Source organism: Phyllobates terribilis, unplaced genomic scaffold, assembly GCF_046119375.1.
Source record: "Phyllobates terribilis strain yellow unplaced genomic scaffold, ASM4611937v1 Scaffold_13__5_contigs__length_258822181, whole genome shotgun sequence".
NCBI lineage: Eukaryota > Metazoa > Chordata > Amphibia > Anura > Dendrobatidae > Phyllobates > Phyllobates terribilis.
In genome coordinates, this window is record NW_027362773.1 from 104441723 (window position 1) to 104463942 (window position 22220).

The 22220-nt window shown below is 42.3% G+C and overlaps 1 protein-coding gene across 3 annotated transcripts in view; it reads right to left on the reverse strand.

Moving 5' to 3' along the window:
- Positions 1-1548: 1548 nt before the first annotated feature.
- Positions 1549-22220, reverse strand: part of LOC141173854 (splicing factor 1-like) — a 48603-nt gene continuing 27931 nt past the window's right edge. For 2 of the 3 annotated variants that reach the window (XM_073658352.1, XM_073658354.1), the window contains 9 exons: positions 12730-12882; positions 10402-10491; positions 10138-10321; positions 5489-5604; positions 5307-5414; positions 5016-5205; positions 2988-3174; positions 2734-2904; positions 1549-2062 (listed from right to left, as the gene is read on the reverse strand). In XM_073658352.1, the coding sequence (XP_073514453.1) occupies positions 1734-2062; positions 2734-2904; positions 2988-3174; positions 5016-5205; positions 5307-5414; positions 5489-5604; positions 10138-10321; positions 10402-10491; positions 12730-12882 (1528 nt within the window). In that variant the 3' untranslated portion in view covers positions 1549-1733. The remainder of the gene's footprint in view (positions 2063-2733; positions 2905-2987; positions 3175-5015; positions 5206-5306; positions 5415-5488; positions 5605-10137; positions 10322-10401; positions 10492-12729; positions 12883-22220) is intronic. The other variant, XM_073658353.1, reaches the window with a different exon arrangement.

Here is a 22220-nt window from a genome sequence, read left to right on the forward strand (position 1 = left end):
TTAAAGTGTCCAGTGATGTCATTCTTACTTAATCATGACTGATTGATCCATTAACACAGGTGTGGGTGTTGATGAGGACAGGGCTGGCGATCAATCACTAAAACGATGTTAGCTGCTCCTTTTAAGGCAGGACTGCAATGATGTTGAAATGTGCTTTGGGGGTTAAAGTTCATTTTCTGGGCAAATATTGACTTAGCAAGTACAGTAATTGTTGTTAAGCTGATCACTCTGACATTCAGGAGTATATGCAAATTGCCATTACAAAAAATGAAGCAGTAAACTGGAAAAATTACTATTTGTCTCATTCTCAATACTTTTGGCCATGACTGTATAGCGCCACCTATTGGAAGCAGCAATTCTACAAGTCACAATCGACCTTTTAACGAGTCTTGCAATATGACTTTGGATAATAGCCAAATCAAGATCTCAATTTGCAGACACGGTGTTTTGGGCCATTGGCTCTCATCAGCGCAAAGTATGAGAACTGATTTGGCTAGGTGAGAGGCTCTAGACTGAGGTCGAAGGGGTAACGTTTCTCTTTGTGGAGACTGACATACCAGCTCTGACATGCCAATGTGGTCAGTGATTTTGTGTGTTATTTATATACAGGCGTTAACTTTCATTATAATGTTGCCTGTGAACATATTGAGATGACTGCTGAAGAAGTCCTCTCTATAGTAAGCTTGCGAGCAAGGCCCTCTTCTCCTCCTGGTATCTGTTGATTTATGTGATCATCGTTATTCTGTAATGTCTTTTATTTTCTGTACAAGTCCCCTCAAAAATGAAGTGCTGCAGAATATGTTGGTGGTCTAAAAATAAAAAATTATTACAGAACAGAGTGTGTCCACAATGAATACTAGTACATTGTAGAAATATATATCTATAGAAAATTAATAAATTCTTTATATGTTTAACAAAACTTGATTCAAACAAAAGGCAGTTTTCTGTTCTGACGACAGATCCTCTTTAATGCTTCCAGCTACAAGTTCTCAGATTTTACAAAATATTTTGAATAGCAAATCAGTACTGTAACCTTGAGGACTTTTTTTTTTTTTTTTTAAAAAAAAAGGTTTTTAATACAAGAAAAGCTTTATACAGAGTCAGACAAGGAAAAAAAAAAGCAAGCAAGAGGGTGCGAAATATCAGACCCTTTATCTATATGCTACAACTTTTGCCTTTCAGGGACACACAAAACTCTGCATCCACTTGTAAATCACGTCAAGGGTAAAAGGACAGCCGGACGCTAGGTGCTCCGACACCACGGACACAACTAGACGATTTTCGTCATCACTAGAGCATTAACCAATGTGTCTAGAGAGAACGGACTGAAGATAACAGTAAAACACTTTTGGGCAGTGGAGAAATGAAGGTTAGTGACATTTCCACAGGGTGGGATCAGCTAGAAAAGCAGTCGGGATTTCTATCTAAGCTTACAATATTTGTGCTGTTAATCTGCGCACTTTTCACATTTACCGTTCCGAGCGGCTGAAATCAGAATGTAACATTTATCTGAATTTTTGTTTTAAAGATCTTAATGTGACATAGAAAAACTATGACGTTTCCTTTAATCTACTACAAAGTAATTGATGACCTGACAAACACAAGTTAGTAAATTTGAGACGTTATATATGCCGACCCTCAGCCGCTTTCTTTCGGAGGAGACATTTGTCCACTGTGCAGAGTTCTAATATGTGAGGCAAAGTGCCCGGCAACTTATCAATAAGGGAGTCCATTTAGTTTTGAGGAGGAGGTGGTGGAGGGGCAGGAGGCAAAGAAAACGGGGGGATCCCGGGGACCCCCATCCCCATCATAGTCACATAGTTGGAGTGATCTATGGGAGGAGGGGGAGGAGGCGGAGGAGCATAGAGAAGGCCAGAGGATCCAGGGGGAGGAGGTGGTGGAGGTGGCGGAGCACTTGGAGGAAGGGGTGGTTGGACGCCGGGAGGAGGAGGCACAAGGGAGGCATTTGACTGGATGGCGTTGTTAGATGAAGCAGAGGCAGCGCCTTGTTGCTGCTGCCAGGGAGGAAGGGAAGCTGAGCCAGTGGCGTTGTTTTGAGAACCTAAAACAAACAAAAAAAAAAAGATCGAATTTAATAAAAATTTATAAAATTGGGACAACTAGAACAAGATATTGTAAAGTTAAGATTTTTTTTTTTTTACACTGGTTTTCGAAAAGATCAGTCTTGCATATTGTTGTAATAAAAAAAACTCCAGGCCCAACACAGTCTCGGCCAAAACGAGGGAATTGCAGATAATCACTGAGCTTAGCAGATTTCTTGACTGTAAACAGCACTAGCTGCTGAGCTCACAGATTGTCTGCAGCACTGTTTATATAACAGACAGACTGGAGCAGTGGTGTAGGCTGTGCTTGGCTCAGGCAGGGTTTGTAAAGCAATTTTTTTATTTAAACTATCTGCACCTGGGAACAGAACATCCCAAAACCAGAAAACCCTTCAAATGCATGAATACTGAGCTAAAGATCATTTTTGCAAATGGATCAGTTAATGGATGACAGATGAGCCAATTTGTATTTTTCCCCATATACTTCAGTGTTTAAAATAAAAAAATTGATTAAAAAAAAAGTTACAGACTCTCCATTAGAATAAGCTCACTGACGGGATGCTCAGTTCATTCTTTCATTCTGCAGCCAGTAATATGCATGGAAACAAATCCTGTAAAAGCCAATGGGTTAACATTTTTAATAAATTGACTTAAATCAGCCATTACTTACTTTGCTGCCAAGGTAGAGGAGCTCCAGGTTGGGGTGGTGCACCTGTATTTTGTTGCTGCTGCCAAGGAGGCAAAGAGGGTGCAGATGGTGGAGGTGGTGGCGGAGCGGGACCACTAGGAGGTGGCGGGGGTGGAGGCGGCATCAAACCCATAGGGTGAGAGTGCAAGAGACCTGGAGGTGAACAGAAATCTATTAGATTAATGTAGGACTATCTTCTAGAACTGTTTTTTTCATGTTCTCAGTCACATCCTTACCCATAGGATGAGGACCAGGTGGATGCGCTCCTGGGTGAGGCTGCATCCAGTGGGGGTGCGGTCCTGCAGGGTTGTGCTGTAGAGGAGGACCGTTTCCTGCACCACCCATTGGGTGAGGGAAGGAATGAGGGGCACCATGAAGGGACGGGAAGGGTCGATCAGTTTGTAGCCAAGGCGGTCGGTTCTGCTAAAAAACAACCATATGTACCTAAATAGGATATGTCTTAACAGAAATCCGCACTCCGCTCTGATCCAGAGATTAGATGAGCTAAGAGTTCAACACAACGTAATGCCAAAATCAAAACCATTAATTCAGTATAAGTCAGATATCATCAAAATTCCTACAGAAGGCATTGCAAGAAGATATACATCTTACCGCCTTCACCAGGAAAGATACTGATAATGCAAGAAAAAAAAACACGAGGCGACACTAACTTTAAAGGCAATGTAATTCTGATCTTCGTATGTTTCAATTGCTTGCTTGATAAAAGTTTCTAAAAAAAATTAAAATATAATTTTCTATTTACTTTTGGTGCATTATTTCTACTACTACAGTGAACCTGCTTTAAAGGGGATGTCCAGGCTAGGGGTTAGTCTGCAGTTATTATGACTGCAGACTTGTGATTCCTCCCAGAGTGCACAATACGTGTTGTCAGGATTCTCCAATGTCAGCGATTACATACGGGAATATTCCACATTCTTCCTAAACGTGTCCAGCCTGGCTCAATACATTTGTATTGAGAAAGGCAGCGCATGTCTACTCATGAATCTCATACTTTAGGTCACACACTCCCAAAGAATCGTGACAGCGCGCAGTGTGCGCTTTGTTAGTGTAACTGCAGGCGAACCCCATGCCTAGAGAACCCCTTTAAGGAGTAGCTATTTTAATATGCAATCCTTTTTTAACATGTTCTGCCAATCAATGGAGTTTTAGGTTTTTAAATCCCTGTCTATTGGTACAAACTTTTTTTTTTTTTTTTTTTTTTTTTTAATTCTGCAGCTCATGCTCTTGATCCCATACACCACTATGCACACTCATGCACAAGGTCTGTGGTTCTGCCAGATGAGCAACACTCTACAATGCCCCCAGACCTTTGAATGATGGATGGAGGGGGTCTAGCATGCCAAGACCTTCGCCCATCTGCTGCATATGTTAGGAAGACACTGGATATTAATAGGTAGCCTTTAAATATATATTTAAATTAAACTGTTCCTTAAAGCTAACGGTTGGGGTAGGTCTCCCAGTGGGTGGGCGTTCTTGCCACGCAAGCTCATCTCTAAGGCCCCAAGACTTTTTACATTACACATCTTCCTACTAATTATGATTAACAGCTGTCAGCTCAATCTCGAGCCATATCGACTTGATGGATGAACGCTCTCTGTAGGAAGATCGATCTTGTGCAATTCTAGATAGGTCCACCAGGGTCTTCTCTGCTGTTATCTTGATTGTATTAAGCCATCAGGTTGCTGGTCTTCCATTTTGCCTTGTTCCTACTATTCTTCCGACCATGATGTCCTTCTCCAGTGATTGCCTTCTTCGTATGATATGTCCAAAGTAGGCAAGTGCTTCAAGTGACATGTTGGCTTGATTTGTTACAAAATTGGTTTGTTGTTCTTGCCATCCATATTGATAACATCCTTCTTTCTCCAGCACCACATTTCAAAGTCACTGATTCTTCTTCTGTCTTGTTTCTTTATCGTTCTGGTTTTACATCTATATATTACTGCAGAATCTATCCTACTTGGCATATGCAATTCTACTTGCTAATGAAACCCAATAAGGGCATCACATTTTTGCCTCCACTTAAACAGGTGTGTAATAGGTTCTCTTTTAGGAAAATCTGCCACTGGAAAAGACCCTTATAACATCAGGCATCTAACAAGTTTCCTGTGAGAAACAAGCCAGCAAGCACCGTTGAGCCTCCGATCAATTACCATGAACAACGTTAAGCACGAGTCATCATATGAATTCATAAAGTTTTATAGAGTCTTAAACAGACTGACTTAACTTCCATAGTGTCTACGTACCACAGGTGGCTGGTTTGCCGTCATGCCGGTTGGTCTTGGTGACCCTTGAATAGGACTGTGTGTTGGCCCAGTTGCACCCCCTATAGAAGGTATTGGGGCTTCTCCGAGTTCTGCCATAAGGGAAAGGTATTCTTTATCCATTCTTGCCTTATCTTGTGCTGACTGGGGCTCTCCAGGGCGGGCTTGGACACTAGACAGAAATACACGTATATTACAGGTGGAGAAAGGTGGTGCGATCTGTAACATTAATAAGTGATTGATAAAAGTGATCAGTATTATGTTATGTTTCACCTTGTAAATTTGCAGTCTGAAGCGATGTGTCCGGCCCCTCCGCACTTTGTACACAGGGTGGTATTGGTGATGCTTCTAGTTTCTGTATTCTGCCATGGCCGCAGGATCCTAGAAGTAGAAATATAAAAAACATTATAGAAGACTGAAGCAAAAAAATTGCTCAAAAGAGAAAACAAACAAACCTGTTATCATCCTCTCGCAAAGTACCGTTGAGCCGAGCAAGCTCTCGCAGTTGCATTTTGCGGAGATCATTCTGATCTTCTGGCGTTTCAATCCCTTGCTTAAGAATATTTCTGATCTAGGAAGAAAAGGGGACCAAAGGCAAATTAGCTCTTACAAGCAAAGAAGCAGAGAGTGAAGGTTGTACTCAATTACTTATTGATCACCGACTGTCAGGTAACTTTTGATATCAATATATACACCTATATGAAAAAATCCTTATGGCCAGATATGAACTATAGGCACCAAGATTAAAAGCAAAAAACTAAAAGGCCCAAGTTAAGATTTGCAAAATGCTTTATTTAAATACATAAAAGAATAAGCATAAAAATGAATTCACGGGTGTGAGTCCTCCCTGTATGCCTCATATTAGCGGTCAGAAATCTTATTTTATTTCTTTGCTAATGATTTCTTCCAGGCTTCGGAGCGTAGAGTGCACACACATACTGTATGTGTGTATATACACCAAACAGGACATTGGTGACATCGGCGCAGTCTCAGACAGCGTCCCGGAACATGTGACGTCAATGGGGGAGTTCCCCTCTTCCGGGACGCTGTCTGAGACTGCGGGGGGGGGGGGCGGTGCTATGCGTCATCATTGGTCAGTGTCCACTTTTTCTCCCTTGGTTCGCATATATAAAAGAGGCCTTGTATCCACAAACATCCCACCACTGCCTCCTGAGGAAGTACGGAAACACGCGTCGGGGCCTCCCCTGACAAGTGTTGGTCGTCTCCAAACCTCTCATTAAGTATGTCATATCTAGCTTAACCATGTGATATTTGCATTATTGTGTTGTTGTGGATGACTTATGGTAGTTTTTACTGACCTTTTATATATGGTAGGTCATGTGACTAATGTTACTGTGATTTTATCAACGCACATCTTGTTGTTACCAATGAACTGTATTGGATAAGCTATGTGACCTTATGTGTTGTAGGTTTGGTTTAAATCTGACACCGACTGTGTCTCTATCTACCCTCTATTGCCTTACCTGACCATGTTATGTTATGAAATCTTTTTATTCATCACATGGTGTCAAAATTATGTTATATTTTGGGGTGTTTGAAACACTTATGGCTTCCTTTTTCCTGCTTGATATTTAGTGGTATGCCCCCTATTACCTATGGGGTCTTGTTCTCCATTGTTATTTTTTTGTATAAGAATATAATTCTGTACAAGTCTTGTGTGGGCCCGAGTCCATGGGACAGCTTGAATACAGGAGGTCATGGATCCTAGGACTGACATCGCAAAACCGTGTTGAGACCATCTTTCTGTTTTTCAGAGCATAGACCTTTGCTCTCAACTGTATCTGTTTCTCTTTGGGTAGAAACAGTTTGCCTTTGTGAGTCTAACAGGAGCCCCAGGAAGGTTTTCTTGGCGGATGGGATTAGATCCGATTTCCCTCGGTTTACCAGACAACCCAAAGATTCCAAGATGTGGAGGATAGACTGCAGATCTTGTTTGAATTGAGGAACCGAGGAGGCCATTACCAGGAAGTCGTCTAGGTGGGGGGGGGGTGATGGAGATACCCCAATTCCTTATGAATGCTACCACCTCCGCCATGAGTTTTGTGAAAAGCCATGGGGCTGACAAAATCCCAAAGGGCAAGACGTTGAATTGGAAATGGCTTATATTTTGCCCGTTTAACTGCAAACCTTAAATTTTCGGTAAGATGGGTGTATAGACACGTGACAGTATGCCTCTTGCGGGTCTATGGTTGCAAGACCTTTTATAGATTCCATCTTGAATCTTCTGTACTAGACATAATGATTCAACCGTTTTAGAGTCAGAATTATTCTGTAGGCCCCTGAGGGCTTTTTTACGAGGAAAAGTCAGGAGTAATGACCTCTTCCTTGTTCCTCGCGAGGTACTGTTGATACAACCCCAGATTCTTGTAGATCTTGAAGACCTGCCAATAGGATCTTTTGCAGATTTGGGGCTGATAGAGAGGTTATCTCTAGTCTCTGAGGAGGATGTGAAGAAAACTATATATGCTCCCACTTCGACCGTTTGTAGAATTCTCTGGTCTGAGGATATTTGTTGCCACTGTGGGAGAAAGTGAGCAATCCGGCTTACTACATGCATGGCGTCATGGTCTTTCCTGTCGCTGGTTTTGGAAGATGTCCCCCCCCACCTCCACTTTCAGGTAACTCGAGCGACCCAATTTTCCTTTCCCTCTGTACTGCAGGTTCTGAGCCTGTGATGGACAAAAGGATCTCTTTTTAAACACTTTTGGCTCCGGTAGTGACTTTTTATCCGAAGCTTTTTCCAGCAGCTCATCCAGAGCTTCACCGAATAAATATTTTCCTTTAAATGGAATAGTACAAAGCTTAGATTTGGAAGTACTATCCCCGCTCCACATCTTCAACCATAGTGCCCTTCTCGCCGAATTGGATAAGACCAGTGATCTGGCTGCCATCCTAACTGATTCTGCCAAAGCATCCGCTAGAAACCCCGTGGATTTTTTCAGCAAAGGTAATGCGGCTAGCAGCTTCTCTGCTGGGGTACCTTTGGCAATATACTCCTCCAGCTGTTTTAACCAGCGAAAAACAGACCTTGCCACACAAGTTGATGCGATGTTAGTATTTAACAACATTGAGAATGTTTCCCATGATTTTATTAAGCTGATTTCCAAGTCCATCGGATCTCTAAGCCGAGATGAATCCTCAAAAGGTAGCGTAGTCTTTTTCACTACTCTCGCCACTTGTATATCCACTTTTGAGATTTCCGTCCAGTATTTTGCCATGTCTTCATCTAGGGGATACCGGTTTTTAATTTCTCTCGGGATACTCAGCCTTTTTTCAGGATACTCCCATTCGTCTGTTATCAAACTTTGGATGTTAATCATGGATTGGAAACACTAATTTTTTCATGGACTTTAGTCCTCCAATCATTTCATCCTGCACCGACTGAGTCTTCTATTCTTCCCCCACTCCCATCACATTCCTTACGGCTGTTAACAGTTCTTCCATATCTTCAGAAGAGAAGTAATATCTTGTATCTTCTTCTGAATATTGCACATTTAATTCTCCTTCTAACCATTCATCTGATATACATATATCTACGTCCGAGTCAGATGAATCTCTAGGGTCGTACTTCCTCTTTAGCAGCAGGCGGACCCCCAGACTGCGAGAAGGGTTTTGAGAAGGAAGCTAGGGATGACTGAATTTCTTGACGGACCATCCCCCTAACTTCGTCCATCATGGAAGGTTGTTCCTGTTTTACAATTTTTTCCATACACCTCTGGCATAGAGGTTTTTATGGCCAGAAGAGAGCTTTTTGCTACATATGGCAAACTTGCGCCGGGTAGTTTTTTCCCCCCACTCTTGATGCAAGATCCTTGTTTCCCCCTAAAAAGAGAGAGAGAGAGGGAAAGAGACCGACTAAGTATGGATCCTGCTGCAAGAGTAGAAATCTCTCTAAACCTAATTTTACTTACTGGGGCTGGGTCTGCACTGGGCTCTGCAGATACAGATCTTTGGGAACCTACACCTTCCATGGTCAAATGGATTTTGTCCTACCTTAAGGTGTCTTCCCATCAGAGCCTTCTTATAGGCAGAGACCGTGATCCAGCGCTTCTTCCATCCAATAGGATGAAAGATTTCTCCCTTTGGCATCATTACACCAATCTTCGGTGATAAATTCCTTTTTTTTTTCTTTTTTACTTTTGAATTTCCTGCCGGTGACTTCATGCGTTCCACCCTGGAACGCACCAGAAGTGAAGTCACCCGATGCCGGAACTTCCGGCGTTTCCTGCATGCGTGCAGAGCGCAATGGAGGATAGGAGGAAGAGCGGGGCGGGTGAGCTGCGGGAGGGCCACAGCCCTCCGCACCACTCAGCGTTACCTTGCGGCCCGGGCGAGTGGCGGGGTCCCGCTCCGGTGAGCGGGAGCTGACAGAGGAGGAAGGCCAAAGCGATCAACCTCTACAACCTGGCTTCCAGGTAGGGGAATACTGCTCGCTGGCCACTGCACCCCACAAACAACCTCTTCATCCCTTTAGGGACAGGAAAAACACTGAGGATGGCAGTGGGGATGGGCTATTTAACCTCTTGTGTTTCCTGTCCCTAATTAGGAGGGGAGGCAACCTCCTAGGGTGCTGTCATGGAGGGGATTGGAGAAAAAATTATATTTTTGAACAAGATGCTAATAGGCATACATGTAGGACTAGTTTAACATTTCTATCACCTTTATGCCCATATTAATAGGTTATATACGTCCCAAGGGGTTACAGATTGCCTTTAAGGCATAGTCACTCCGACACCATGCAAGCCGTTCTGAAAGTCTGTGCCGACTCCGGTAGCAACATCTGTTCAGGTCGAAAGACACGTCGGCTGGAGCTTGTGATTGTCTGCAGCGGTCAGGTAACTAGAGGAGCACGTCATTGGATGTTTCTCCGATGACACTCCTCTAGTCACCTGACCACTGCAGCTAATCAAGGGCTTAATCAATAAGAAATTGAGCTGATGCCAACACCCCAATTTATCTTTATGTAAAGGAGGCGCCATAGTTTTCCCAGACTGGAGTAAAAGGGATTACCTTCTTAAGTGTGAATGACGTCCAACAAATGGTTGAACGTTCCCAATTACTACAGTATTTGAGTAACACTTACCTGATCTACTGCTTTCTTGACATTCTCCATGGTGTTCGCAGTTACCAAAGCATGTAGTGGCTCATCTTCCCCTGGAAGCATCTGCCCATCTTTGCGTCCCACTTTGCCTTCTTTCACTGAACCTTTGCCGCGGATCATTATCTTTGCGTTGCACTCCTTCTCAATGTTCTTTAGGGTGTTACCCCTAAATTTAAAAAAAGGCAATTAAGCCAAAAAATGTAATTATAAAATAAAGCAAATCATCTACAGATTTCAATACATTACCTGGGGCCGATAAGTAACCCAACAAAGTTAATCTCCGGATATTCATCCTGTGGGATCATGACCTTGTCACTTACACGTGTGGCAGGTGGTCTGGAAAACATAAGCAGGTGAAACATTAAAATAGGCTGCAAGGGACGCAAATGATACTATTCCTTAAATATTAGGAAGCCTTTAACACCGTTTAGACATTTAATTCCTTCAGACATTAGATATCACTTGTGTACGCTGTCCACTAGCCTCAAACATATAAACTGAAGACACAGACGTCATTGTATTGTGACCATCTTCACTTACAACATTCCTGAGGATTCATGGAAAAAGCAAATCCTTAAAGAGTGTGTCACTTGCTCAAAAGGTTGAGTTAAATAACTTGTAAAAAGAAAAAATAAATCTCAGCTGTCCTGATTGTTCCTTTTTTCCGTTGCGTAACTCCGTTGGAGGCATTCACATTGGTTTCTTCTGGAGCGCAGCATGTGAAATCTCTGCTTGCAGACTAACTGGGAGTTTCTTCAGAGTTTCCTTTTGGGGGAGTGTGCCTTCAACCCTCCCTCCCAGATGATGCCAATCACAGCTCAGCACAGAAGCTGATCCAGTAGTCTCAGATGCTGCAGAGCTGTGAGTGTCAGTGTTTGGAAGGGAGGGGTGAAAGTACACGCACCGAGAGAAGACTGAAGAAACCCCCAGTTAAGGCCCCGTCACACTAAGCGATATCGCTAGCGAGATCGCTGCTGTGTCACGGTTTTGGTGACTCACCAGCGACCTCACCAGCGATGTCGCTATGTGTGACACTTTGCAACGATCAGGCCCCTGCTGTGAGGTGGCTGATCGTTGCAAAGTGTCCTGGACCATTTTTTGGTCGTTGGCCTCCCGCTGGCCAGCACACATCGCTGTGTGTGACCAGCGGGACCAACGCTCTGGCTGGTAACCATGATAAATATCGGGTTACTAGGGGCACGCGCGCACTTAGTAACCCGCTGTTTACCATAGATACCACTCTGCTACGGTGCGCGGAGGCTCCAGCGCACCGTAGCAGAGTGGTATCCATGGTAAACAGCGGGTTACTAGGGGCACACGCGCACTTAGTAACCCGATATTTACCATAGTTACCAGCCTGCTCCTGCTTAAGCAGCAGGCTTGTAACGGGAGCAGGACATCGTGGAACGATTCTTTCCACGATGTCGCTGCTCCCCTCATCGCTGGTGAGCCTGCCTGACAGCTCACCAGCGATGTATTAGCGATGCAGCAACGATCCCTGACAGGTCGTATCGTTGTCGGGATCGCTGCTGCATCGCTTAGTGTGACGGGGCCTTAAGACTACAAGCAGAGATTTCACAATCACATTTGATCTGGAATTCAGCATCTCTACAATAGTGCAACACAACACTGAACAGAAAACCATGACAAAATCAAAATCGATAGAGGTCAGGGATTTTTACAAAGTATTTCACTCAATTTTTGAGCAAATGACAGGTCCTCTAAAGTCTGTGGGACACCTTTGACATAGAATTTTTTTTTACATTTTAGTGGGTTAACTTTAGATAATAAAATTGCATTTAAGTCTAAGTCTGCAATCACCATTCTTCATTTTTAACCGCCTCCTAATTTTATAGCCAGATCCATTTACAGGTCTGTGGAGTCTGAGCCCATTTTGGTGGAGTCGGTATAAAATGGACCGACTCCTAAAATATATAATTCATTGGGTACAGTAGTTCAATGCAGTTTGTGGGGAATATTTTTTCATAAGAATTTGGGAAAGTTATGAAATGTCCTATTCTTGATCTACGGGTCTAGACTTTTAGCGGAGATTAATCTGTGCTACAGTAAATTTATCACAAACATGAGCCATGTATGAGGGAGTCAGTGGTATGGAAATTGAGGAGTCGGAGGTTTGGCTTGCCGACTCCACAGCCCTGCATGTCAAGTCTGCGTATATCCAGGGATTCCTGCGGTATTCATCTGCTCATATTAGCATAGCTTCTATCCTGCCTTTTATACCTTTGTATGCTTTCAGCCTCATCTATAACCACCCATTTTCTCTGCCCTCCCTGAGATATTACACGCTTTCTTCACTACCCACACTACATTTTTGCACATTCCCCTCTCACTTTAAGAAAGAATGGGAGAGGTGGAAGAAAACCATGAAAACCAGGAGCGCTAACCGATTTCTAGCACTATTTACAAAATCCCTGACCTAGATAAAAGGACTTAAATACATTCTGCAGCAGCAAAATAGTGAAAAATAGATAATGAAAACTAATTAGAACATTTAATTGACTGCAAAGAGCTTGATTGACGCAACGCAAGTTTAACCAACCCTAAAAAACGTACTTATAATCAGCCGGTGGTTTGAAGTCTGGGTTCAACCCAACCATCTCAGTAATAAGGTTGTGTCGCTCCTCTTCCAGCTTCTTACGTGTCCTGAACTCTCGTGTGTTAAGACGTTTCCCTTCGCTATTATAAATGGGTTCAGGAGATGGCGACCTGCATGGAGCGAGCAAAAAAACAAGGGATCAAAAAAAATGCCTCAAAGCACAAAATATTCGAACAAAGGTTTAACGATTCTTTAACATTGCACAGATAAACATTTCCAATATTGCAGAGGTGCCACAATCCACCGTGGCACGCTACATTGTCAACAGCAGATATATTGGGTATACTCCATAAATATGGTAGAGATAGAAAACACTACCTAAAATCAATTAAGTATTTTTACATTTTAAGTTTTTATGTGGTTTATTATAAAAAAAATAAAAATAAAAAAACGGCTTCAATCGCTGTATCCACATCCGCTAAACATTATAATTGATTACTAATTTCCTGGGAAAACAGTCAGTTATTGGCGCTATTACTGGAGTCTCTGCCTTCTATTCTAAGTTATAGGTGAACTCTGCACGCTGCTTTCACAGTATGCACATTGGAGACATCCAGGTCAAAAACTGGGTTTGAAGCATTTGGAAGAAAAAAAAGTTAAAGGGATTGTCCACTACTAGGACAACCCCTTCTTGAACTAAATGTTTGGTCCCGATAAAATAAAAAAGCCTATACTCACCTCCCGTGCCGATGCTGTTCCAGTGGTGTCAACACTCGCGGCCCCGGAGCTCTGGTGCGGTAGAATGACACGTAGTGCCCGGCGCCCGATTAGTGCCAGCGTCAGTGCCCCCGCCTACATACAGATTGAACATGAAGAGAACGTCAGATCAGTAGCAGCCCGGACTTCCTCTTCATGTTCAATCTGTACCTACGCAGAGACAATAACGGTGATAGGGCCCGGGCAGCACGTGTTACAACACTGCACCAGAGCTCCAGGACCGCGAGTGCCGACACCACTGGAACTGCGCCTGAACGGGAGGATAGGCTTTTTGATTTTATTGGGGCCAAACATTTAGATCAAGTAGTGGACAACCCCTTTAAGGAAACTGGACGACTTCATTAGGTCCTACCATTTGCATCACTTTTCCTTAAGAAATTATTTTAATTTTTTTAAATATTGAAAGCACAGTAATCAACAAATTGTGAGATTTTACAGGCAGATGATCCCATGGCACCTGCACACGATGAGACACTGATAATCAGGAAAGGGATAAAAACGTTTGGGCAAAAAAAAAGAAAAAAAAAAGTCACTATTGACTAGAGAGAAAGTCTGCAGGGTAAATCTGTAAATATGGTTATTCAGCCGAAAATGCAAATTATTTGAGGGCTGCTTTGAGAAAAAAAAAACAAACATTAGCGTCATTAATTCATACCTGCTCACAGACCTTTTTATGTTGGGCCCAATGTTTTAAAACCTGTTTAAAAAGTGCAAAGGCTGTTAACCATTAAGACGAGTTAAGCTCTCTCAGGCTGCGTGCCCACGATGCGTTTTTCAAGCGTTTTTGCTGCGGAATTTGCGCAGCGTAAACGCTTGTAAAACGCTTGGTAATCCGTCCCCCATAGTCCCCAATGACAATCTGCAATTTCCATACCCATGCTGCGGAATTTTCCGCAGCATTTTTGATGTGCGGAAAAATCCGCAGCATGTTCATTATTCGTGCGTTGACGTATGCGGAATTGCCTTCTCAATGCATTAAAAAATGCAAGGCAAATCCGCATGTCCAAAACACGTCAAAAACGCGCGAAAAACGCGTGTCAAATTCCGCACGCGTTTTTCCGAGCAAGGACATGCAGAAATGAAGTGGAAATTTTCCGCTTCATTTCTGCATTGTGGGCACATAGCCTAATACCTGCTTTTTTTTTTTTTTTTTTTTTTTTTTTTTTTTTTAACAAAACCAATGGTGAGTGAAGTAGGAGCTGAGAAGAACAGGGTAGGTTAAAGGAAATGTGTCACTTTTTTTTTTTTTTTTTTACTACCCCATCTGAGAGCAGCATGATGTAGGGGCAGAGACCCTTATTCCGGGCAATGTATCACTTACTGAGCTGCTTGGAACAGTTTTGATAAAATTCCCGTTTTATCTGTTGCAGTTCTAGCAGCTCTGTATAACCCCGCCCACAGCACTGATTGGCAGTTTTCTGTGTACTCTGCCAATCAGTGGTGGGGGCGTGGCTGGACTACCTAGCAGCAGGTTTATTCATCCTCTTGTGATAATCTTCAGCTGATAAAACAGTGATTTTATCAAAACTGTAATAAGCAGCTTAGTAAGTGACACATTGCCAGAGAGTCTATATTATGCTGTTCTCAGATTGGGTGGCAAAAACCTTTGTGACAGATTCCCTATAAGTAGGCATAACAAACCAGCTGTATATTGATTCTTTGCACTAGAAAACTTTCCAACTAATGACATAAGTGACCATGAAAAGAAAAAGCTACTGAACACAAGAAATTGGACTAGGGGAAAAAAAAATTAATAAACTGGTTAACGTACTGAATCCATAAATGAGTGGCACCAATCTACCACAACATCTGGACAGGACTCAACTGATGTCGAGATATTGGGTAACGGCAGTAAATGAGCTTCAATACATCCTTGAGTCATGGGGTCAACATACAAGACCATCTGTAAAGACCCCAAATTCGCTAACTTTTTTTTATTTATGCTAAGGTGTAAATGGAGCACATGGGAATGTCCCAAGAGCTGCCCTCATGTGGGACCCATAGTAAGCGGTGACCCAATGATGAGCAGTTTGTGAAGACCTTTCCATTATGGCGAAGGAATCTAGCAAAACTCAGAAAATATGTACACATTATGCGAATGTAAAAGATGAATGTTCGTACGCTAGCCTACATGAAAATCTTAACATAAGGCTTAACCCATCAGAAACTAAAGTTGTAAGAACTCGGATTACTAGTCTTGTAGCATAAAAGGAACGCTACGGGCAAAACTGATCGTGTGAAGTCTAGAGTACAGGCTGAGAGGGGAGAGCATGACAAACATCCAAAGAGCGCTGTCGAGAATCCACCGCCCCCCCTCGGGCCATGTACTCCGCAAAACTACGTACAGGTTTGGCCTGTAGTGCTTTTAACGTTGTGCTGTACTCGTCCATAGATTTCTCTGCCTTTTAATAGTATCAAACAGTTTAATCAAAGCTGCTTAAAGTGACAAGATCGTAAATAAGCTGAGGGTCAAAAAAAAACAGACCAGGCAACCATCGGTGAAAACAAAACTCTCAAACTTTTGACATAACTCAGTTAGTGGAAATCGGCTTGCTCTCCAGAACAACTTAGATTAATGGGCCTTGTGCACTTATAACTTTTGTACTTTATTGCCCTTTGACTTTTTTTTGTTTACCTAGATGAATTTTAGGGATAAAAGTAAACTTTGCAATTTGGTTTCATTAATAATTTTATTTTATTTGGCTTTTACATTACTGGCTAAAGAATGAGTTAACAGTCAGTGAGTGAGCTTGTTCAGACAGTTTGTAACTTATCTTTCTGAGCCCCTCGGTTGGTTTAGGACCATATTAAAAATTCAGCCCAACTTTCTACTTTCAAGTAAGTGATCATAAGTTAGCAGAGGAGTGTAGAAAAAAAAAAAAGTTAAACTTTGTCAGAACTGCTCACTAACAGCAGCAGCCAGCAATGTGCAGGAAAAAAAGTCTCTAAGTATCAAACAGCGCTAATTTTTTATTATTTAAACCCAATTGCAAAACATTTTTAGGCCAAAATACAAGACAAAAAAAAAAAAAGAAATTGTCCAGAAAAGACCAATTGATCGAGACTTGGGTCTGGAAAGTTTTTTTTTTTTTCCACAGTAGAAAGATAAAAAGCACAAGAGACTAGGCTATTCAGGTTAGCGAACACAGCAGCCATCTGAGGTGTATAGGCTCCTCTCAACTGAAATGGAATGATAAGGTTAATTCTGCACTGCAGACAGTCAAATGTAAAAAGAACGGTGTCCAGGAAAGCGGTTTATTTGTCAATGCATTTCGAAGTTCAAACTTCATCAGGACAAACCAATGTGTCCTGATGAAGTTTGGAACTGGGAAACGCGTTGACAAACTGCAATCCTGGATACAGTTTTCTTCCATCGCTGACCACCGGCAGCGCAGAATTAACCCTATCACTCTATTTCAGTTATCTTAGCCATGGATCTGCAGCAGCCTTCAGCCTTTTAGTGGTTGTGGTCACGCAACCATACCAGGTGAGTATTACTGCATTCAGTCTTCTCATTGTCACTCAGATATTTCAGTTTTTCTACCTTATAGGCTCCTCTCGACTCTTTCCCAAGAGGATGTGAATGAGAAGGGCCAGACAGTATGGATCTATACTTCTCAGGGGAGATAAGACTCTTACACCTACGTATATGCCGATATCTGATTGCTTGTTACAGACCCAAAACAAATCTCCTCGTCACAGAGGACAAGAACGGGGTCTACAGTGCCCCGTACAAGGACATAATCTTAAAGGTCAATCTCGACCCTATAAGAGCCTTGCCATATGAAGAGGACAGGGTCGACCCCTAATGGGGATAGAGGCACTAGAGACCCCGACCTCTTCCTCTCTGAAGAGGTAACATTTTATTTCACAGGGTACTTTGACTCTACACAAAGTCCACGATGCCCAATTTAAAATTTGTGCAAAAACTGAAGTAGCTGATGGGGAATGCTACCGATTGTGCATGCACAAGGATACAATGTTCTCAACAGGTTATGGGACCCATTGATGGTTTGAATAGTCGTTTTGCGCCGACAGTCTCCTTTCAATACAAGAACAAACACTTAGCACTGACAAGTAGTTCAGTGTACCTTCCCCACCTACTACTTTTCCATCCATCTCTGCCCTCCTCTGGCCTCTGAAGACTTGTCAGGAAATGAAGGCAGAGATAGATGCAAAACAAGTAGATGGGAATATGCACTGAACTGCTCAGCCCAGCGCACGCCTGATCTGAGTTTGTACAGTCATCCTGTGCTGACAGACTAACTCATGCAGCACCGCTTATTTCTACATTAATTCTGCTAAACACGATTTAGAGACTTATGAGAAATTGTGAATCCCATCCTCTAAACGGCAGTTTTAATCAAAGTTGCAGATAGTTTACAAAGTCATTTTTAAAATTAACAATTTTTGTTTTATGTTAATAAATTTCGACATGCAATTTTTCCACAATTTATTAAAATTTCATTTAATCTAAATTTAGTTGGACCAGATTGGTGCTGGATTCTCATAAAACATTTGGGACAACCATAGAAAGGTATAAAACTATCTTGGCAGGGTACAGAGCTGGAATCAAGTACTGCATTATCAGAATTTCTCATTAAAAGGAATACATGTACTTTGTCTTCAAAATGTCTCAAGGAAATGGTGATACATTTTGAAAACAATCAGCAAAAAAAAAATAACCCTTGTGTTTGACTATCCCAGGTACACAGCCTAAAGTGAACTGGCCACCATGAAAAGGCAGTCCATTTTGCAGGCACATTGTTATTGAACAGGGAGAGCTGAACAGATTGATATACAGTTGTGAGAAAATAATCAATATAACCTTTTTTTATTAATACCTGCTCTTTCTGGGGTTTTCAGTCCAGCGGGAGGCCCTATCAGTGACTCACAGCTCTTTGCAATAGATAGCTGTCAGTCAATGATAGGATCGCCCACATGACCACACGTTCCACAAAGAACAGGTTTAACCCTGTCGCGCCAGAGCCTGTTTTCGCCTTCGTGACCAGGCCAATTTTTTCAATTCTGACCACTGTCACTTTATGAAGTAATTACTCTGGAACGCTTCAAAGGATCCCCCTGATTCTGAGAATGTTTTTTTGTGACAACTTGTAACTCATGATAGTGGTAAAATTTCTTCACTATCACTTGCGTTTATTTGTGAAAAAAAATCGGAAATTTGGCGAAAATTTTGAAAATTTTGCAATTTTCAAACTTTGAATTATCATGCTCTTAAATCAGAGATATATGTCACAATAGTTAATAAACAACATTTCCCACATGTCTACTTTACATCAGCACAATTTTGGAACCAAAATGTTTTTTGTTAGGAAGTTCTAAGGGTTAAAAGTTGACCAGCGATTTCTCATTTTTCCAACAATATACAAAAATATTTTTTTAGGGACCACATCTTATTTGAAGTGACTTTGAGGGGCCTTTATGACAGAAAATACCCAAAAGTGTCACCATTCTAAAAACTGCACTCCTCAAGGTGCTCAAAACCACATTCAAGAAGTTTATTAACCCTTCAGGTGCTTCACGGGAACTTTTGGAATGTGGAAAAAAACAATGACATTTAACTTTTTTTCACAAAAATGTTACTTTAGACCCATTTTTTTATTTTCACAAGGGTAACAGGAAAAAATGTACAATTTCTCCTGAGCACGCTGATACCCCATATGTGAGGGAAAACCACTGTTTGGGCGCACTGCATGGTTCAGAAGAGAAAGGAGCGCTATGTTGGCTGGGATAGATTGCAGACACCATGTCACATTTGAAGAGTCGCTGACATGCCGAAACAGCAGAAACCCCCACAAGTGACCCCATTTTGTAAACTACACCTCAAGGAATTCATCTAGGGAAGTAGTGAGTATTTTTTAATTTTTAAATTTATACCATTGGGTAGTGAAGAAAACAATTATATTTTTACCCCAAAAAATGTTTTACCCTCAGATTTTACATTTTCACACAGGGCAATGGGTAAAAAAGGTGCCGAAATGTGTCACACAATTTCTTCTAAACGTGGCAATACCCCATATGTGGCTGTACCGTAATGCTCAGCCATACGGCGAGATCCGGGAGGGACGGAGCGCTATTTGACTCTTGGAGAACAAATTATTGTATAATAGTTTGCGGACTCCATATACACAGCCCCTAAGTGCTAGAAGAGCAGAACACCCCATCAAGTGACCCCATTTTGGAAATTATACCCCTTTGGGAATTTACCTACAGGTGTAGTGACGATTTTGACTCCATGGGTCTTTTCCAGAAACAAGCAGCAGTGGATGTTGCTGAGTGAAAATTTCAAACTGCTGTTGAAGTGACCAGTACGCTGTAGTGACCACTGTACGCTGTGCCCAGCTCGTGCTTCTGGAGACATGCACCTGTAAATTAGGCAAGCTCTCATCGCTACAGGAATGACAATCATGTGGACCCTAAATGTAGTTTAGGCACATTGTGGGGCTCAGAAGGGAGGGAGGCATTTGGATTTGGGAGCACAACATTTTCTGAATTTCTTTTGGGGGGCAAGGGCCATTTTGCTTTTCCAGAGCCTTTCTGCTACCAGTAACTTGGAAGTCCCTTATATTTTGAACAGATAACAGACCTGAGTGGGGACTAGCTTTTTTTGAGGACTGCGTTGAAGCTTTTATTGGGAACATTTTACATAACATTTATCCGGCGCTCTAGGCTGAGCACTTGCATCGGGGTTTCCATCTAAATTTCCAACTAATGCAATTCAGATGAAACCCCTGCGGGATCCATTCACTATAATGAGGCAGCAGAGTTACTCTGGACTCCGTCTGGCCTCTGTTTAGCGGTGTCCTTTTTTTCAGAAGTGCACAAAATTGTGGCCAACCGTATTTTTATGCACGCCTAAAAAAACTGACAGTGGGATCACAAGCCAGATGGCATCCAGAGTTCCTATATCTGCCTCATTACAGGGAATCTTCTGTCATGGGTTCCGTCTGAATCACGTATTGCAGAGATTTACACGGAAACTCTGGTGTAAGTGCTGAGCGCAGGATAAATGTGAGCAGAGCCTTACTGCGATCTTTGGGAGTCATAATAAACAAATCAGTAGCAGGTGAAGAATTGGTTTTATTTATTTTTTACACTGATCCTCGTGTGGTATAAGTGATGAGATTACTTTATTCTTCGGGTCGGGGCGATTACAGAGATACCAGATTTATATCGGCTTTTTATGACTGACAGCTGTCACACACTAAAAACGCTTTTTTTCACAAAATCTAGTTTTTGAATCGCCATATTTTGAGAGCTATAATTTTTCCATATTTCGGCCGACAGTCATGTGACGGCTTGTTTTTTGCGGGACGAGTTGACATTTTTATTGGTACCATTTTTGGGTACGTGACATTTTTTGATCGCTTTCTATTCCGTTTTTTGGGAGGTAAAATGAACAAAAACCAACAATTCAGGAATTGTGTTTTGAGGTTTTTTTTATGCCATTCTGCGTGTGGTAAAAGTGATAAGGCAGCGTTATTCTTCGGGTCAGTACGATTACAGCGATACTACACTTATATATTTTTTTATGTTTTGGCGCTTTTACACAATGAAGCTATTTTATAGAAAAAAATAATTTTTTTGCATCGCTTTATTCTGAGAGCTATAACTTTTTTATTTTTCGGCTGATGGAGCTGTATGGCGGCTTTTTTTTGCGGAACAAGATGATGTTTTCAGCCGTACCAATTTTATTTCCATTTGGATTTTACTGTCTGGGGTGTAACTAACCAATTTCCGCTGCGGAAAAAAAAAGCAGCACTACCAATTATTTTGCGGAAGCGCTGCGTTTTCGCCATTGACTTCCATTGGAACGCATGGATTACGCATCACTGCATATGTAGATGCGCATTCCATGCATTTCAATGTGCGGATGGTACCTGGGTCTGGAGGAGAGAAGACTCTCCTCCGGACCCGGGTACCATAGAACCTGTAAAAATAAAAATAAAATAAAAAATAAATATATTTACCTTCTGATGGCCCCCGGTGAGCTTGTCTTCGCTTGCCAGCAGATCGCGGTGGACTGAAGGACCTGCGCTGACATCATTTAGTCATGTGACGGCAGGTCCTTCAGTGTACCGCGAGCTGCCGGCAAGCCAGAACGGATCGAATAAAGACTCTGGGGGCCATCGGAAGGCAAGTATAGATTTATTTTTTTTATTTTTTACCATTCTTTAAGGTCACACTATATAAATCCATGCCTTTTGCATGGATTTATATCGTGTGACCAAGTTGTCAAGCACTTTCCAAGTGATGCTAAAAATCGCTTGGAAAGCACATGACAACCCGCATGCGGAAATGCATGTGAAGAATGCTTCACATCCGCTTGTCCCTGGCAGGAAAACGCATGTACAATCCGCATGCATTTTTTCTGCCAGGGAGATGCAGAAACGCTCAGGAAAAAATCCTGAGCATTTCTGCATCGTGCGCACATAGCCTAAAACGGTCATTATCTCCTGCTAGACTTAGCTGCAGGCTGAGCCTAGCAGGACACCGTACATGGCAGACCCAGAGGCGGTCATGTGACCTCCAGCTGCCATGACAACGCTAGGTCCTCTCAGACATCAGGGGGGCCGTAGGAGAGGTAAGTGGACAACCCCCTCTCCTCTCACTATCTTCTAAATGCCACGATCGCTACATCTAGAAGATAGCAAAGGGTTAACATCATTGGGACCCGATACAAACCGGTCCCGATGATGTCCCTCGCTCT